We start from the raw sequence: 15,417 nt of genomic DNA, 5'->3' as shown, positions 1-15,417 counted from the left end.
TTCGAAAAAAAAAGTTTAATAGGTAGAGTCCAAAACAAATGAATATGGACCCACAAATTTGGTGTCTCATTACATACATCTCTATCAAAGTTTGGAAGTTTGGTTGTAATGAGTACCATCTTCATCAAAGTGGATGCAGATTTTTCCACTCCCACTAACCAGAAACCAACGGAATAATTTAGATATAGGTTGGTGGGTTACAACCATCAGATCTGCAAATAATAATTGGGAAAGTTACCCATATTTCATCTCATTTCACCTACCAGATAAACCCAACTCGAGTTATACCCATAATTCATTGAAGAAACAGAAAGAAAGAAGGGAAAGTTTTTGAGTAAATTACGAACTTTTGTAGATTCATTCAATCTCTCTAACATAATGCAAGCATATTCAACAAGAAATGCAGTCAATGGTTGAGAAGAAATGAAAAAGATAGTCAAAAGAAAAGTAAAGCAATGAGGACGTTTTAATGATTATGTGAAGAATGAAAAAGAGGAATGAGTGAAACTGAGGAAGAAAAAGCAAACAAAAGAGGAGAGAAAAAGAATGATGGGCCGAAAGAAATTTTGTGTCTTTGGTTCTCTTTCGCTATCTGTTCCTAATAAGAACATCAGCACAGCAAACCCATATGAGAAATGAAATGAAGTTGTAGAAGGAGGAGCTGAAATTCAAAGCTTGTGAGGGAAGTGCTCTAATGGTGGACTGAGTGAAAATGGAGGTGGTGGGTGGTTGAGCAGAATCAACTGCAATACTCTCTCTCCTCTTTCTCTCTCTTCGGTGTCAGGGGTGAAGGGAAAAGGGAGAGATAATAGGAAGGAAAAGTCTGAAACGGTTAGATTTCAGGTTTTGCAATTCCAAGAAAACAAAAGGGCAGAGAGGAAAGGGAAGAAGCAGAGGAGGCAGTTAGGACCCACGAATGTTTCTCTTTCTCGCATCCTCTGCTTTCGGACCGTTTCTCACAGAAACAAAAACAACCCGAACTCTTTGGCCAAGTCGTCCTCCGCAGATCTCGCAATCCCAGAGGAGTAGGGATAGGGCCATTGGTACGCCAACAACTTAACCCAAAAATGGCTCTGATTTCTTATGAGTTCAAGTCATTTTCCCTTCCTTTTTTCCTCCCTCACATAATGGAGAACACCCTTTTGAGCTGGTGGACGTAGGGGTTCCATTTTCCCCTTGCTGAGCCCATTTCCCGATCGGGGTCGATCTCTGTTGCTTTTGCTTCTCTGATCGATGCTGTCGGGATTTGGTGGTTCATGGGTTGCATTAGTTCCAAGCAGGTTACTAAGGCGACAAAATCTCCCGTCCGCAAACGCCGTGCCACCACCACCGCCACTGCCACCGTCGCCGCAAATGGCGCTGCTGTGACCCTGGATCCTTTGTCCAGAACGCACTCTGTGACGACGCTCGATCATGACAATAAAGGGGATAACAAATCGGATGATCGGACTCGAGAACTCAGAAAATCTAAGAAGGAGAGCTCCCAAGGGGTGAAGGCTTCTCAAAGCCTCAAATTAGGGGCTCCTCAGCGCAATGTGGAAGCCGAGCAGGTTGCCGCAGGCTGGCCTTCTTGGCTCAGTAGTGCCGCCGGCGAGGCTGTTCACGGATGGGTTCCTCTCCGAGCTGATTCCTTCGAGAAGTTGGAGAAGGTACGAGACCCTGATTTTGGTAGCAGTCTTCATGTTCTTTGTCGTTGTCCTGAAACATTACCAATTCCATTTTGATTCAATTCAACTCAGAAGCTATAAAAACTAATGCATTAAATGAAACATTTCCAAAAAGGGCCGACTCCCTAGCGATTGATTCTTGTTATTCCAAAAAAAAAAGCCCAACTTCTTCGTAGAGATTGATTCTCATGCAGTTCTAGAACAAGTTGTCTCGATATGATGCAATGCATCTTCTTTTATGTTCTACGTGTTCTTTGCATTTACTGGAAAGTATATTTTATTGTGTACACATTACCCAGAAGAAAGCTTGTTTTTTGAACTAGATTGGACAAGGTACATACAGCAGCGTGTTCCGTGCTCGACAAGTTGATACAGGGAGGATGGTTGCCTTGAAGAAGGTTCGTTTCGACAATTTCCAACCAGAGAGCATTAGGTTTATGGCACGAGAAATCATGATTTTGCGCAGGCTCGATCACCCAAACATCATGCACTTAGAAGGCATAATTACTTCCAAAATGTCTAGCAGCATTTACCTTGTATTTGAATACATGGAACATGATCTTGCAGGCCTTGTGTCTTGTCCTGATATCGAATTCAGTGAGGCACAGGTTAGTAGTTGGTCCACCGTTTTTACTTTGCTCAAACAACAGCATTTTGTCAATACATCATTTTTTGTTCTTCATCTGGTTCTGCTCTAATTAGAACAAAAAACAATCCCATTTCCTCTTCCTTCGCCTGCTTTTTTCAGGTCAAGTGTTATATGAGACAGCTTCTATCTGCAATTGAGCATTGCCACCTTCGGGGTATAATGCATAGGGACATTAAAGCATCCAATATTTTGGTAAACAATGAAGGAATTCTCAAGTTGGCAGATTTTGGATTAGCAAATGTCATAAACACAAAAAACAAGCAAGTGCTAACAAGTCGAGTGGTAACCTTATGGTATCGCCCTCCCGAGCTTCTGATGGGTTCGACTGATTACGGATTAACCGTCGACCTTTGGAGCATAGGATGTGTATTTGCAGAACTGCACCTGGGAAAACCCCTTCTGAAAGGAAGAACCGAGGTAATGGATGCTGGTTTCTAAAAAAGCCCTTGTCTTTTCGGTTGTTGCGCACTGGTTTGATCTGACATCAATGGAGCAAACAAAACACAGGTTGAACAATTGCACAAAATATTCAAACTTTGCGGCTCCCCACTTGAAGAGTTCTGGAAGAAAACAAAGCTTCCTCATGCAGCTATGTTCAGACCCCAACATGCATATGAAAGTTCCCTGAACGAAAAGTGTAAAGATTTTACCCCATCTGCATTGAGCCTTTTGGAAACTTTTCTTGCCATTGAACCTTACAAGCGCGGGACCGCCTCATCTGCTCTCATGTCTGAGGTAACCACAAAAATCTTTCTTAGGCATTGTCTTAAAGGCAAGGCATGTCCTGTTTGCAATAATCATGATGTTTGGCAATTGATTTTTGTTCCTTAACAGTATTTCAAAACGAAACCATATGCTTGCGATCCATCTACCTTGCCCAAGTATCCACCAAACAAAGAAATGGATGCCAAAAACCGTGAAGATGCACGAAGGTGAACCTTTCACTCTCTTTCACTAACTTCCTCCAAAATCCAATATATCTTCAATATAAGCTGAAGAACTACACCTATGATTTACTTGCAGGAAGAAGGCAAATGCAAGGACAAAAGAACCTGTACCAACACAAAGGGCTAGAAGAGTTAGAAGAAATTTGCCAGAACTCAACGGCCAAAAAGTGCAAGCAAAAGAAAAAGAGGTTTCTCCTTTACTATTCTCCCCTCTTCCCACATTGCTATCAATTCTAAACTATTTACCAACTTTTATGGTGTTTTTCCTTCATAGGATGGAGAAGAAAACATTCAACCTTCTAGGCGGAACAATGGCAGCAATCATTCCAATGAACAAGGTGACGTTTTCCAGAGAGAGTCGCAGAAGCCACTATATGATACAACATCGGAAGCTGCCGCTGCAACTGCACCAAATCAGATAGGAGACAGCGCATTCACAGCCCCAATTCCACTCTCAGCGTCTAGCGGCTTTGCTTGGGTAAAGAAGCGGAAAGAGGAAGCTACATCTACAATATCAGATGGTCTTAAAAGCCAAATAAGTGCTCTGGATCCATCTTTTGCAAATTACACCCTTGAATTCACAAGAAAATACAATGAACATACGAACATTCCAGCCAATTCAGTCACGCAGGACTATGAATTGCGAAAGCAGCAAAGGAGAGTACATGATTTTCCCGAGTCTTTTGATGCATCCGAAGAATCATTCTTGGAGATGTCCAATGAACTCCATCCGAAACAACAAACCATTGTCACAGCACATCTGGTAACCATGCCTCCATTTACTTGCAGACTTTAAAAACTTCTTCCTGGACTAACAGTTGATGTTGTTCTCTCGTAAATGAACAGGACAACGATGATATGGAATCACACATTGAATTCTCAGGACCTCTGTTAACACAGCCCCATAGAGTAGATGAACTCCTGCAACGAAATGAAAACCACATCCGACGAGTAGCTCGGAAATCCAGGTTCGAAAGAGGTAAAAACGGAGAATTCTGATTCCAACCCGCTTCAAAGAACTAAACCCTCCATTTTTCTTACCAATCAACAATTGAAGAACTTTTGTTCTTGTTTCCAGATAAATGATGCATTCATTTTCCGGTGCAATAGTCAGATGATAGACGTACATAAAAACCACACTTAGCAGCAGTTCCACAATTTCATGCCTGCGTCCACAAGGAGAGCTCAAATTGACATTTGCTACCCGACACCAAAAACAAGCCCACGGTAGCAGAAAAGAAGAAGCTTCCACAAATATTCATACATTTATTTAAGATGTTCAGACAAATTGAATGAAAAACACCGTCGGATGCAATTGATCAATTATTGGAAACGTGATTTTGAACGTCCCTGCATCTTTCTTTATCATCTGATCTTCTGATTGAAACCCGAAAACATATACATACATAATATCAAGTCCAATTTATTCTAGTCCGCCCCTTCATAAAAACAATTATACATTTAAACCCCAAAATTCGGAAATGTGCTAGTGTAATCATACAGACATCAAAGAAATCCTTAAAAAGAAAACCCCAATTGAAAGATGAATTCTAATTTACGGGAACAAGAACGAGCAAGTTGTTAAAGTTAGATGGATTAAGAAAGCGAATAATGTAAGAAGAAATCAGTTTGAAAAGGAGGATTTGACTTGAATGTAGGGCGAAACCCGTCGCCTTGACTGCGAAAGCTAGGGCAGCAAAGCGGCCATGGAAGCCCCCACAAGAAAGTGATAATGTTAAGCCCAACGCACTACGAGTGCGCCACAATTTGAAAAACCTCTCCCTGTGGAATACCACGCCACCCCTAACTCAAGAGGTAAGCTCTCGGCCTCGGTCTGTTCTCTGGTCTCTTCTCCATCTCCGTCTTCTTCATATATTGGCATACTCGAAAACCCTAATTTACACATTTCCATTTTTGTCCTTCTCCTTCTCTCTAATTCACCCGCGAATCCTCGTTCCCGCCTTCCTTTTATGGTAATTGACATCTTATTTCGTCAGGCTTAGAAAATTTATTAAAATTTCTCGAAATTATTTTCATTTATGAGTTATTATTTTTTATTTTTTTATTAAATAAATTTTAAAACTATCTAATTTAATGGTTAATTCTTAATGAAAAATTCACATTTTTCTTTTTCTTTCTTTTTTTTTTTTTTAATTTCCTTTAAAAAAAATTCAATCTCGAAAGAAAATATAGGTATAAAATTAAGAATTTTCGTATTTATAGTTTTAATTTGTCCCATTTTAAATTATTAAAGTAACTAAAATAAAGTCAAAATCACTCGAATAATAGTACACAAGTCCTTGAATATAACGAAAATTTATTTCTTTTTCTTTTTCAAACAATAGTGAGAGGATTCGAATGAATGATCCGCAAAGGAAGTTACTAATGTCTCGACTATTTGATCTCCATGCTCATATCGACGTCGTACTCTTTGGCTCTCATTAATACGACGATGCAATAAACATGTACAGAGAGACTGGATATAAATTTTTAACAGGACATTGAGGCATTGCTAGTCAAGGCTTGCTGATTTAATGGTTGAAGCTTTTGGGGTGGGAGGAAGAACAGTGATTCATTGGACAAAAATGAAGGTTACCTTTGGATTAGATAGTCGGACCGATGGGTCGGTATTTCCGTGAGTTAAAATGGATGTCGTTTGCCTGTCGTTGTTGAGCCTGCTCGAGTCATGACATGTTGGACGAAGTCGAGAAACGTACCATATGGTCAGTATCAGTCTTCTTCAAAGGTCACTAATGTGGGTATCTGTCCATGATCCATAAAATCAATCTTATTCAGCCTCACACAACACAGAACTTGCTCTGGCAGTTCTTCAGGTTTTTGTGCCTGTTTTAACAGAGAAGCAATTAAAAAGAGATTTGGTTTGGCTCAACAACATCAATGTATGTATGCACTACTGCTATCTGCTATCGTTTTCGGTTTTAAAATCATGTTCGACTCCGGTTTTAACATCAAACGATTTGACGTACCAAATGAATGATTGAAGTGTTTGACCAGAATATATACCTGGATGGTTAGACCAAGATCAAGTATTCCGTTTTTCAAACGTTCTCGAAATGATTCGAGCCCCTTTCTAGATATATAGCTGAAACGATGAATGTCCAGATCAATCTCGAAGTAATTTTGGCCCTGCAATTGTTAAAAGATCATTGAACGTATAAGAAAACATAAAATTTCAGAACGAACACTGTCATTTTCCCTTGGCCTAATAGAACGCACCACTAGTATTCATCACTTATCTAAGCCAAGATCGTTCGTATGAATTATGGCCAATACCAGGTATAAGCGGCGGTTTAAAATCCAGAGCTTAAACATACTATGACAACTTTACGTAAAGCAGAGTTTGGTTTTCGATCAAAACTTGTAAGCTAAAGGTTCCTTCATCCGCTGTTCTAATTCTAAAACGGAACCAGAATATTCGAAGGACGTTTGTTCTAATGTTTCTAATTAAGTACCTTGTAAAAGTTGTGCTGCGGCCGTGACAGGACGGGTTTTTCATTATAAGCGCTAACGAGCTTCCTTTCAGTAGAGCTCAAATGGAGATCCTCTGGGTTAACCACCCCTGCCATAATCTTAAGCCTTTCCCTGAATGGAACAGTAGAATCTTTCGTAAATCCTTTGGTTTTTTCCATCTCATCATCAATCAATTTCTGTAGAGAAAGCAAAATGAGAAAAGGATAGAGTGAGAAAGAGCAGAAAATCAAATTGAAAAGCCAAAAAGCTCAGCATACTAAGTTGAATTCGATATGAATGCTGGTGTAACGGCCCAAGCCCACCACTAGCAAATATTGTTCTTTTTTAGCTTTTCCCTCAAGGTTTTTTAAAACGCGTCTACTAGGGAGAAGTTTCCACACCCTTATAAGGGGTGTTTCGTTCTCCTCCCCCGGCGTCCTCACTGGCACTTGTTCCCTTCTCCAATCGATGTGGGACCCCCCAATCCACCACCGTTAATAGATATTGTCTTCTTTGAGCTTCCTCTCAAGGTTTTTTAAAACGCATCTGCTAGGGAGAGGTTTCCTCACCCTTATAAAGGGTGGTTCGTTCTCTTCCCCAACCGATGTGGGATCTCACAATCCACCCCCTTTGGGACCAGCGTTCTTCCTAACACATCGCCTCATGTCCATCCCCTTCAGGGCTCAGCCTCTTCGCTGGCACATCACCCGATGTCTGGCTCTGATACCATTTGTAACGGTCCAAGCCCACCGTTAGTAGATATTGTTTTCTTTAGGTTTTCCCTCTTGAGCTTTCCCTCGAGATTTTTTAAAACGCGTCTGTTAGGGAGAGGTTTCCACACCCTTATAAAGGGTGTTTCGTTCTCCTCCCCAACCGACGTGGATCTCACAGCTGGTTTTTTCAGTGAAAAAATGGGGTGGAAAAGGAAAGTACCTTGATGCTTTCCTGATAATGAAGAGAGATATCCTTATCAAACTTCTCAGAAACCTTGAAATACAAAACCAGACTCATTCCTTCACCATCACTATCACCAAGGAACATTGCAGCAGGATAAATAGGCAACTGCAACAAATTACAAGGCTTTTAAATGCCATGAACGTAGTCATGAACGTAGAAGGTATTAACAAAATTAAGCAGTACCTGAATGTTTACAATGAGTAATGGAGGCACTTTTGCATCAGATTTTACAAAAGGAAGCTCCAGATGTTGAGCAATGTGGTTGATTTTCGTCGGACACATAAACAAATCGACGCCGATTGGAACATAAGGACTCGTATTCGAGGCAGGATATTTCTTCTTATCTCTACATTGAAAGATCAGAAGAAACTTATAAAGTTCGCGAAATAACAGAAGAAATCACAGACGAAATCCATGATATTGAGTGAAAGAAAATTGCATACTTGAAGTAGCTTTCACCACGAAGTTTAAAAGTTGATGGCGGAATCTCGGACCAGCTTCCTGGAGGTGTTTTCTCCCCTGAAAAACATGGTATATGTCCCGCTTTCGGACAGTATAGATACTTCTTTGATTGGCCTGTTGCAAACGATAAATTAGACAGGTTGTTATTGCTCGTTCCCCAGACCGAATCAAGTAAATCTATGTGAGGTTCAAATTATATGAACACTTACATTTTTCTATGGTTTCTTCTCCATCACATGACCGTCTCTTAAAGGAAAGCCTGAAAACTGCTGACTGCTTTTTGAGTCCCTGAGGAGTCTGAGAACTCGGAATCTTCTCGTTGAAACTTATAGAAGGAACGATGCGAGGTAAGGCAGACTTTAACGTATTCTCTTGATTCTTCTCTAGAGAATTGCGGCAATCGTCTTTTAGATCTTTGAAGCTGCCATACGAACGATCTAACATCGACCTCTTCTTGCTGGAAATTTCATTACCTTGGCAATTCATGAGTCCAAATCCATATTCATCCTTGTTCTTGATATTTTCTGGTTTCCCTCCATCTATTTTTAGATAGCTTTCATGGTATTCTTCATATTTGCATCTATTTTCCAGAAAGCGGGACGATCTTTCATACTGAACCACTTGGCCACTCGAGATGTTCCCGATCGGATTTCCTACGGATGGAAAACCATCTGCGAAGAACCGATGATCAAACAGTCAATACTCAAGAACTGAATCTTGAAATGCTTACAAGAAGATAAAAACCGATGATCAAATATTACCTCCATGCAAACTACTGAATTCATCGTCTGAGTCGGATTCCAGAACACTGACTGAGTCAAACCAAGCTTCGTCTTGACCTATTGCTGAAACACAACAATTGGAAATCAAGTTCAACGAGTTAGTAACTTCTATTAACATTGTTCCTAAGATGCTGGAGTGAAATGGCAAGTATTTGACTTCAGACAAAACAATAGAGTCAAACATAGACTTCAAATCAGACCATATAATCATCAGGAAAAGGAAGCATAAAGGAGAATGTTTGTGCATAGATATATTGCACAATCATAAATTTGTTGCCACTTTATAGTTCAAGAGATCAAAATGATGCATAGTTCCAAACCAGAACAAATGTGTAATGGCCCAAGCTCACCGCTAGCAGATATTGTCCTTTTTGAGCTTTCCTTTTCGCGCTTCTCCTCAAGGTTTTTTAAAACGTGTTGCTAGGGAGAGGTTTCCACACTCTTATAAAGGGTGTTTCGTTCTCCTCCCTAATCGATGTGGAATCTTACAATTCACCCTCCTTTGGGGCCAGCGTCCTCGCTAGCACTTGTTCCCTTCTCCAATCAATGTGGGACCCCCCAATCCACCCCCCTTCAAGGCCTAGCATCCTTGTTGGCACACCACCTCGTGTCCACCTCCCTTCAGGGCTCAGCGTCCTTCCTGGCACATCGCTCGATGTCTGGCTCTGATACCATTTGTAACGGCCCAAGCCCACCACTAGCAGATATTGTCCTCTTTGGGCTTTTCTTGCTTCCCCTCAAGGTTTTTAAAACATGTCGGCTAGGAAAAGGTTTCCACACCCTTATAAAGAGTGTTTCGTTCTCCTCCCCAATCGATGTAGGATCTCACAAAATGACAGCTCAAAAGGAACTACATAGATCAAATACATACTCATAAGACAATATCTCATGCATATATCATCTTTAAAATCACCATTCACAAGACCTTGATTTTCAAAAGAAGCACAACTTCAATTGTCGATAAGCTGCCTACGAGAAAAAAACTACACGACAGCATCGGAAGCATCGAACTTTTAGAAGGAAAAGAACCACTCAAACATGTTTTAACTAATTTTATGTTCTCAACAACGTTAAACAAGGTCAAATGGTTAAACTGGAAGAAATAAATACCAGAAAGACCAAATATCAATCACTTGCCAGACTCGTTTTATACGATCCTACCAGAGACCCAAATGACATAATCCAATGGTTAAATGGTTAAACTGGAAGGGGCATACCGTTTGCATCATACTGACTGTGGAGCCATTGCAACTGAGTGAGGTGGAATGTTGAATTAGAAACCTCTGATCTTCTACATGTAGTGGTTGCACCATTCTCAAAATCCATATGAACAAACTCACTGACTGCATAATCAGTGACTCTATTTCCAGCATTGCTCTTCCTTTTTACGATAGCTCTCGGGATAGAACTCGAGATCTTTCGACCATATTTTCCAAACTGGTGATGCAATTTCTTCCGTGTTCTTATCTCTTTAGATGGTGTTGATACACAGCCTCCCATGATAGCCTTCCAAAAATCAAAAGAATCACCCCAAGTTCGATTCACCTCATCAAATACCTGAAAAAAATGGTGTATTCAATCATCAATTCCGGATACATATTACAGTGATACTGTCAATCTCTACATACATCATGTTCTGAGAGCACAAGAGAGATAGAGACAGATAGATTCAAACAAAATTTTGGTGGAATCCCAAAACTAAAACGCTGAAATAGCTGAGAAATTTGAAGCTTCAACCTTGAATCTGGAGAAATTGGAGACGAGAGAGAAAAAGAAGAGCCCTCTTTCCTTGGCTATGCCATCTCAAAAGAGAAAAACCAAATACAAAAGAACAAACAAATAGAAAAGGAAATTTGAGAGAAAAGGTTTGAGGGTCCACTTGAATGAATTGGAGGACATAATGTTTCATGAGTAAGAACCACATAAAAGAACAAATGGATGAAAACAACATCCATGAACAAAGTAGAACATGATGTCAATGTAAAAAAGAAAAAAAAGAATTGAAAAACAGAACCATTTCACAGATGAAAACAAAAAATAATTGCGTTTTACTGTTCCTGACGATGGTGATAATGATTAACAACAACAACAACAACCACCACAATATTAAAATACCAAAAACAATATCTCGTGATTCAACACTTAACCAAACAGAATAAGAACAACTTGAACAACTTGAACAAGAAGATTTCATCAACAAAACATAAGGAAAATGCAGGGACGAACCAGAACCGATCAAAGGGATTACAGAGAAGAACTTCCAGAAACGATTCCGTGATGCCGGGCGGATCACGGCGGAGCTATCTCCCTTTCCCTGCGACCCAAAAGTGAAGGAGGGGTTGAAATTGTGAAAAGGGTAGGTGGGTGGGTCCAAAAAGAAATCAGATCGAAGTGCAATAAAATACCCAGATGACGATTCTTCCTCGAAATGACAAAAAGAATCGTGGAAACACTAAAAAATAAACAATGAAATGGTGGAAGAAACGAATTGCAGAAGAAGCAGAAAGCAAAACGCAGAGATACTATGAAGACTCTATTTGATCGCTCACTATCTTCATCGCTTACTTTTTTCTCCTGAAATTTAGCTTTGCTCTGTCTCGGAATTTGTCGGCACAGAAACAGAGTGAGAGAGAAGGATCAGCTGGTGTTGTCTTCTTCCGGCTTCAGGAGTTGTCCTCCACCAATTCCGTGTTACAAATTTTTCAGTCGCTGCCTCCGTCTTTTCTTTTCATTATTTATATTTATATTCTCAAATTAAACCATTAATAATTAAAAACAACCGCCAAAATCAACTTCAACACGTTTTTTCTCTCTTTATCTGAAGATTTTTTTTTTTAATTAAATTTTAAAATAATGTTTTTACTTAATGAAAAAGTTATAAAAAATTATGGTAATGGAGGTGTTTCCTATGGTTAAGTAAGAATCAATTTGGAGGGTATCGTGGTCAGTTTCACGGTTTTAAAGTGTCTCCTAATAAGAGATTTTTACTCTTATAAAGAATGTTTTGTTCTCCTCTCCGATCAACGTGGGATCTCATAATCCATCCGCTTGGGAGTCCAGAGTCCTCGCTGGTGTCTGGCTCAGATACTATAGTAACAGTTTAATTCCACTGCTAACAGATATTGTCCGCTTTAGCCCGTTACATTTCACGAGTTTGAAATGTGTTTATAAGGAAGAAGTTTTCACACTCTTATAAAAAAAAACGTTGTTCCCCTCTGTACCGAACGCGGGATCTCACAATATAAAAATGCATAACCATAAGTATATTAATAAAATAAAACATGATGTATTTTTATCTGGTCCAATGTCAAAGTCACTAAGTAAGTTGTCAATCCTTAAAACAGACTACGTAATGTACTTTATCTACTGGGTTACGGGTGGACATTTTACCAGAGGTTTCTATTGTATCAATCTACCCTTATTTAATTTCTGTTGAAGCATATACTCGAGGAGAGGTGCAGAACGAATGAAAGAATGATTAGAATAAGACACTTAAAACAATAATTTAAAACATACGAGCAAGCAAGTACTTCATATTTATTTTTGACTTAAAACGTATCGATTATCTTTCTAAGCTTGTTTTATAATATAATAATATCTAATTGGTCTATACCCGCAATAATTAATTTATTTTTATTTTTATTTAATCTTCGTGCTCATAATATAGAACGATCCCATTAAATAAGCTTGTTTTATTTTTTATTTAATTATTTTTGTTGGGATGGATTAATTAAACTTTTTTTCTTTTAAATATGATAATTTATTATTATTATTATCCTCATCCTATCATTATAATTCCTAGGTTAAATTATTAATATATATATTGTAATTTACATTTATTTCCTAAAAGATACAATTATTAATTTTAATTATCGTGTAAAAAATTATTTATATTCTAATAATAGGTTTCAAGAATAAATTAAAGAATAAAGCTATTTTTTAAATAAATAGAAAATTTAAAATATTTGTTATATTTTTATAAGTACTAGATAAGGATGAAATTTAAAAGTACGAGTTTTATTAAATTAAAATAAAAGTTTAACCACTTGATAATTAAAATAAATAAATAAAATAAAATACTCATTTAACTAAGATTAAAAAAAAAGAGACTAAGAGAGTATTTAAACCACTAATGTGATTATATTATTTATAAACTTTTAATGTCTCGAAGGGATTAATAGATCATTTAATGACCATTGACTTTATAAAGTCAACAACTGTATTGAGATTTGGTCACCAAATCCCACCATGGCATCCCCAGTCTTCTCTGGGGCATTATAGTCTTTTCATAAGGCAATGAATATTGATAACCCACTATGAATTTTACTTTAGTGTATATAAATTTTGTGACAAATCATATCTTATATGATAAAGAAATAAAAAAAAAAAAAAGTTAAAGACATTGGAATTATGAATTCATCAAGAAAGACGTGGCATATGGTACCAACGCATTAATTTTAATAACATATTATATAATGTATGGTCCAACCAAAAAATTATATATATATGGTAATGCTTAATTTTGAAAATAAGCCAAAAAAATCCAACTTCAATATAGCTGTATTCCTCAACCAACATTTATTTTTGTTTTAAATAAATAATTTATTTGTTAAAAAAAAAAAATGATAAATATGTTCCCAATTTCTAACCCCACCATTTTCATCACCTTTCTTAAATTATGAAATGGAATTATTTTGTTTGATTTGAAATTTGCCTAACTTTATTGGTCACATCCGATCCATTCAGACCATTATTCAACTATCTTTAAATATATAAACATTTTCATTCATTAATGTTTCGTTTTTTTTTTCTTTTTACGAGAAAAAATATTAAAAGATTATGAGCATACAGTATGACCTTTGGAATGAATATTTTAACCGTGAAATCAACCTTACCTACAATAGGTGCACGGAAGGCTCGAAAAGTGATTTAAGACATTGTTATTGTTAGCATGAAATTTATATTATTTATCTTCAAAGTTTTGATTAACTTTGTCTTAAAGGATAAAGCTCAACACTTTTTATTTCAAAGCTTACAAAATCCTCTTACTTGTCCACCTTATGTCACTTATGATAATATTATATTATATATATATATACAACCTTTTAATTTAATAAAAATAACCTTAAAATTGATACCAAGTTTTTTTTTTGTTTTTTTTTTATCAATTCAAATAATTGAAGATGGGCAATTTTTTTTTTTTTAAAAAAAAACTTAATTCTAATTCTTACACGTTTTGATAGTAAGTCCAATTCCAGACTTCTAAGTTCACTCTAGCTCATCATTCTTAAATTCAGCTGAAATTCAATCTTATCTACGATATTCAATTTAGTTAGAAAATCGAATTTAGAATTTATTCCTGAACCAAACATAATCAGAAAAAAAAAATAAAAAATAGTACTAAATATTAATAATTGTCCAAAACAATAATTATATTAATCTTTTATGGTCTTAATTAAAAAATATATATATTGCGATGATCCAAAATAATCAAAACGAGCCAAAGAAGTCAACCGATCTAAAGAAGCCAACCAATTTTTCTTTTCCAATTTGACAATTAACACTAACCATTAAGAAGCATAACAACTTACCTTTGTTATATTGTTTAGTTTAAATAATTTCCAAAAACCATTTATTATTTTTTGTTCATAATATAGAGCAAAAAAAAGAAAATAAAAATAAATAAATAAAAGTCTTACTTCCCTTAAAAACCTTCGCCAATTCCAACCCATAATAGAGGAAATGTCCATCCCCCACCAAATAATATCTCAAATATCCGTTAAACAACACAGGTCTCTACAATTGTATGATATTTTCCACTTTAAGCATAAGCTCTCATGGCTTTGCTTTGGGCTTTTTCAAAAGGTTTCACACGGAGATTGTATTCCTCGACTATAAACCAATGATGATTTAGACTGGACTTTTCTTTTCAACAACAATTTCTATCTGTATATTAATTTAGCTAATATCTTAAAAAAGGGCTCCTTTTCAATTATTCAAGTTCCAGAGGGGTAGGAGAAATTAGTTAATAGTTTATTATCATTAATTTATTAATTTCTTTCCTACCATTAATATTTTAAACACAACCAAATTAATGAAGATAGAGGCGGAATTGCATTAATCACTCGATTATATATTTTTCCTAAACAGATCCATTTTAATGGCTATTAATTTTATATTTGTTGTAATTATAATTATATATAAGAATCTATCCCTACGCTATTAAAGACACATTATTAAATACTTGTAACCCTAACCGCTTTGCAAGTAGATGACTTGTCATTTATAAATGTGATTACAAGTCCTATAAAAGCTAATTGGTTTAATTTGACTACGCCCAAATTTATTTTAACCATAATTTTTAATATAATTTTGTAATTTTTATAATATTTGATATTTTGGAAACAAAAGATGAAATTCAATTTTTATTTTTTTATTTATTTATAATTTAGTTTTATACATCATTTGGGGGGGGGGGGGGA

At 36.7% G+C, this 15,417-nt stretch overlaps 2 protein-coding genes across 8 annotated transcripts; one reads left to right on the top strand and one right to left on the bottom strand.

Moving 5' to 3' along the window:
- Positions 1-17: 17 nt before the first annotated feature.
- Positions 18-4,606, top strand: LOC111462326 (protein IMPAIRED IN BABA-INDUCED STERILITY 1-like). Its single transcript, XM_023105847.1, has 9 exons — positions 18-1,649; positions 1,991-2,275; positions 2,416-2,733; positions 2,824-3,051; positions 3,151-3,248; positions 3,340-3,451; positions 3,538-4,026; positions 4,110-4,242; positions 4,342-4,606. Exons 1-9 carry the CDS (start codon positions 1,257-1,259, stop codon positions 4,347-4,349), a joined length of 2,064 nt encoding a protein of 687 aa, XP_022961615.1. The 5' UTR covers positions 18-1,256; the 3' UTR covers positions 4,350-4,606.
- Positions 4,607-5,563: 957 nt separating this feature from the next.
- Positions 5,564-11,647, bottom strand: LOC111462340. 7 transcript variants are annotated; one of them, XM_023105873.1, is made up of 11 exons: positions 11,501-11,647; positions 11,162-11,249; positions 10,153-10,492; positions 8,915-8,998; positions 8,363-8,824; positions 8,135-8,267; positions 7,875-8,037; positions 7,668-7,796; positions 6,737-6,931; positions 6,288-6,410; positions 5,564-6,107 (listed from the first exon to the last, which is right to left on the bottom strand). In XM_023105873.1, the coding sequence occupies exons 3-11, from the start codon at positions 10,433-10,435 to the stop codon at positions 5,994-5,996; spliced, it is 1,686 nt and encodes a 561-aa protein (XP_022961641.1). In that variant the 5' UTR covers positions 10,436-10,492; positions 11,162-11,249; positions 11,501-11,647; the 3' UTR covers positions 5,564-5,993. The 7 variants fall into 7 exon arrangements, with proteins under 7 accessions (XP_022961641.1, XP_022961650.1, XP_022961675.1 ...); XM_023105882.1 differs by lacking the exon at positions 11,501-11,647 and adding an exon at positions 11,341-11,489; XM_023105907.1 differs by lacking the exon at positions 11,162-11,249 and having other exon boundaries at positions 11,497-11,647.
- Between the last annotated feature and the right edge of the window lie 3,770 nt (positions 11,648-15,417).

Source organism: Cucurbita moschata, unplaced genomic scaffold (assembly GCF_002738365.1).
Source record: "Cucurbita moschata cultivar Rifu unplaced genomic scaffold, Cmos_1.0 Cmo_Scf00002, whole genome shotgun sequence".
In the NCBI taxonomy this organism is placed as follows: domain Eukaryota; kingdom Viridiplantae; phylum Streptophyta; class Magnoliopsida; order Cucurbitales; family Cucurbitaceae; genus Cucurbita; species Cucurbita moschata.
The sequence above is the reverse complement of the archived record's forward strand: the minus strand, read 5'-3'. Positions and strand labels throughout refer to the sequence as shown.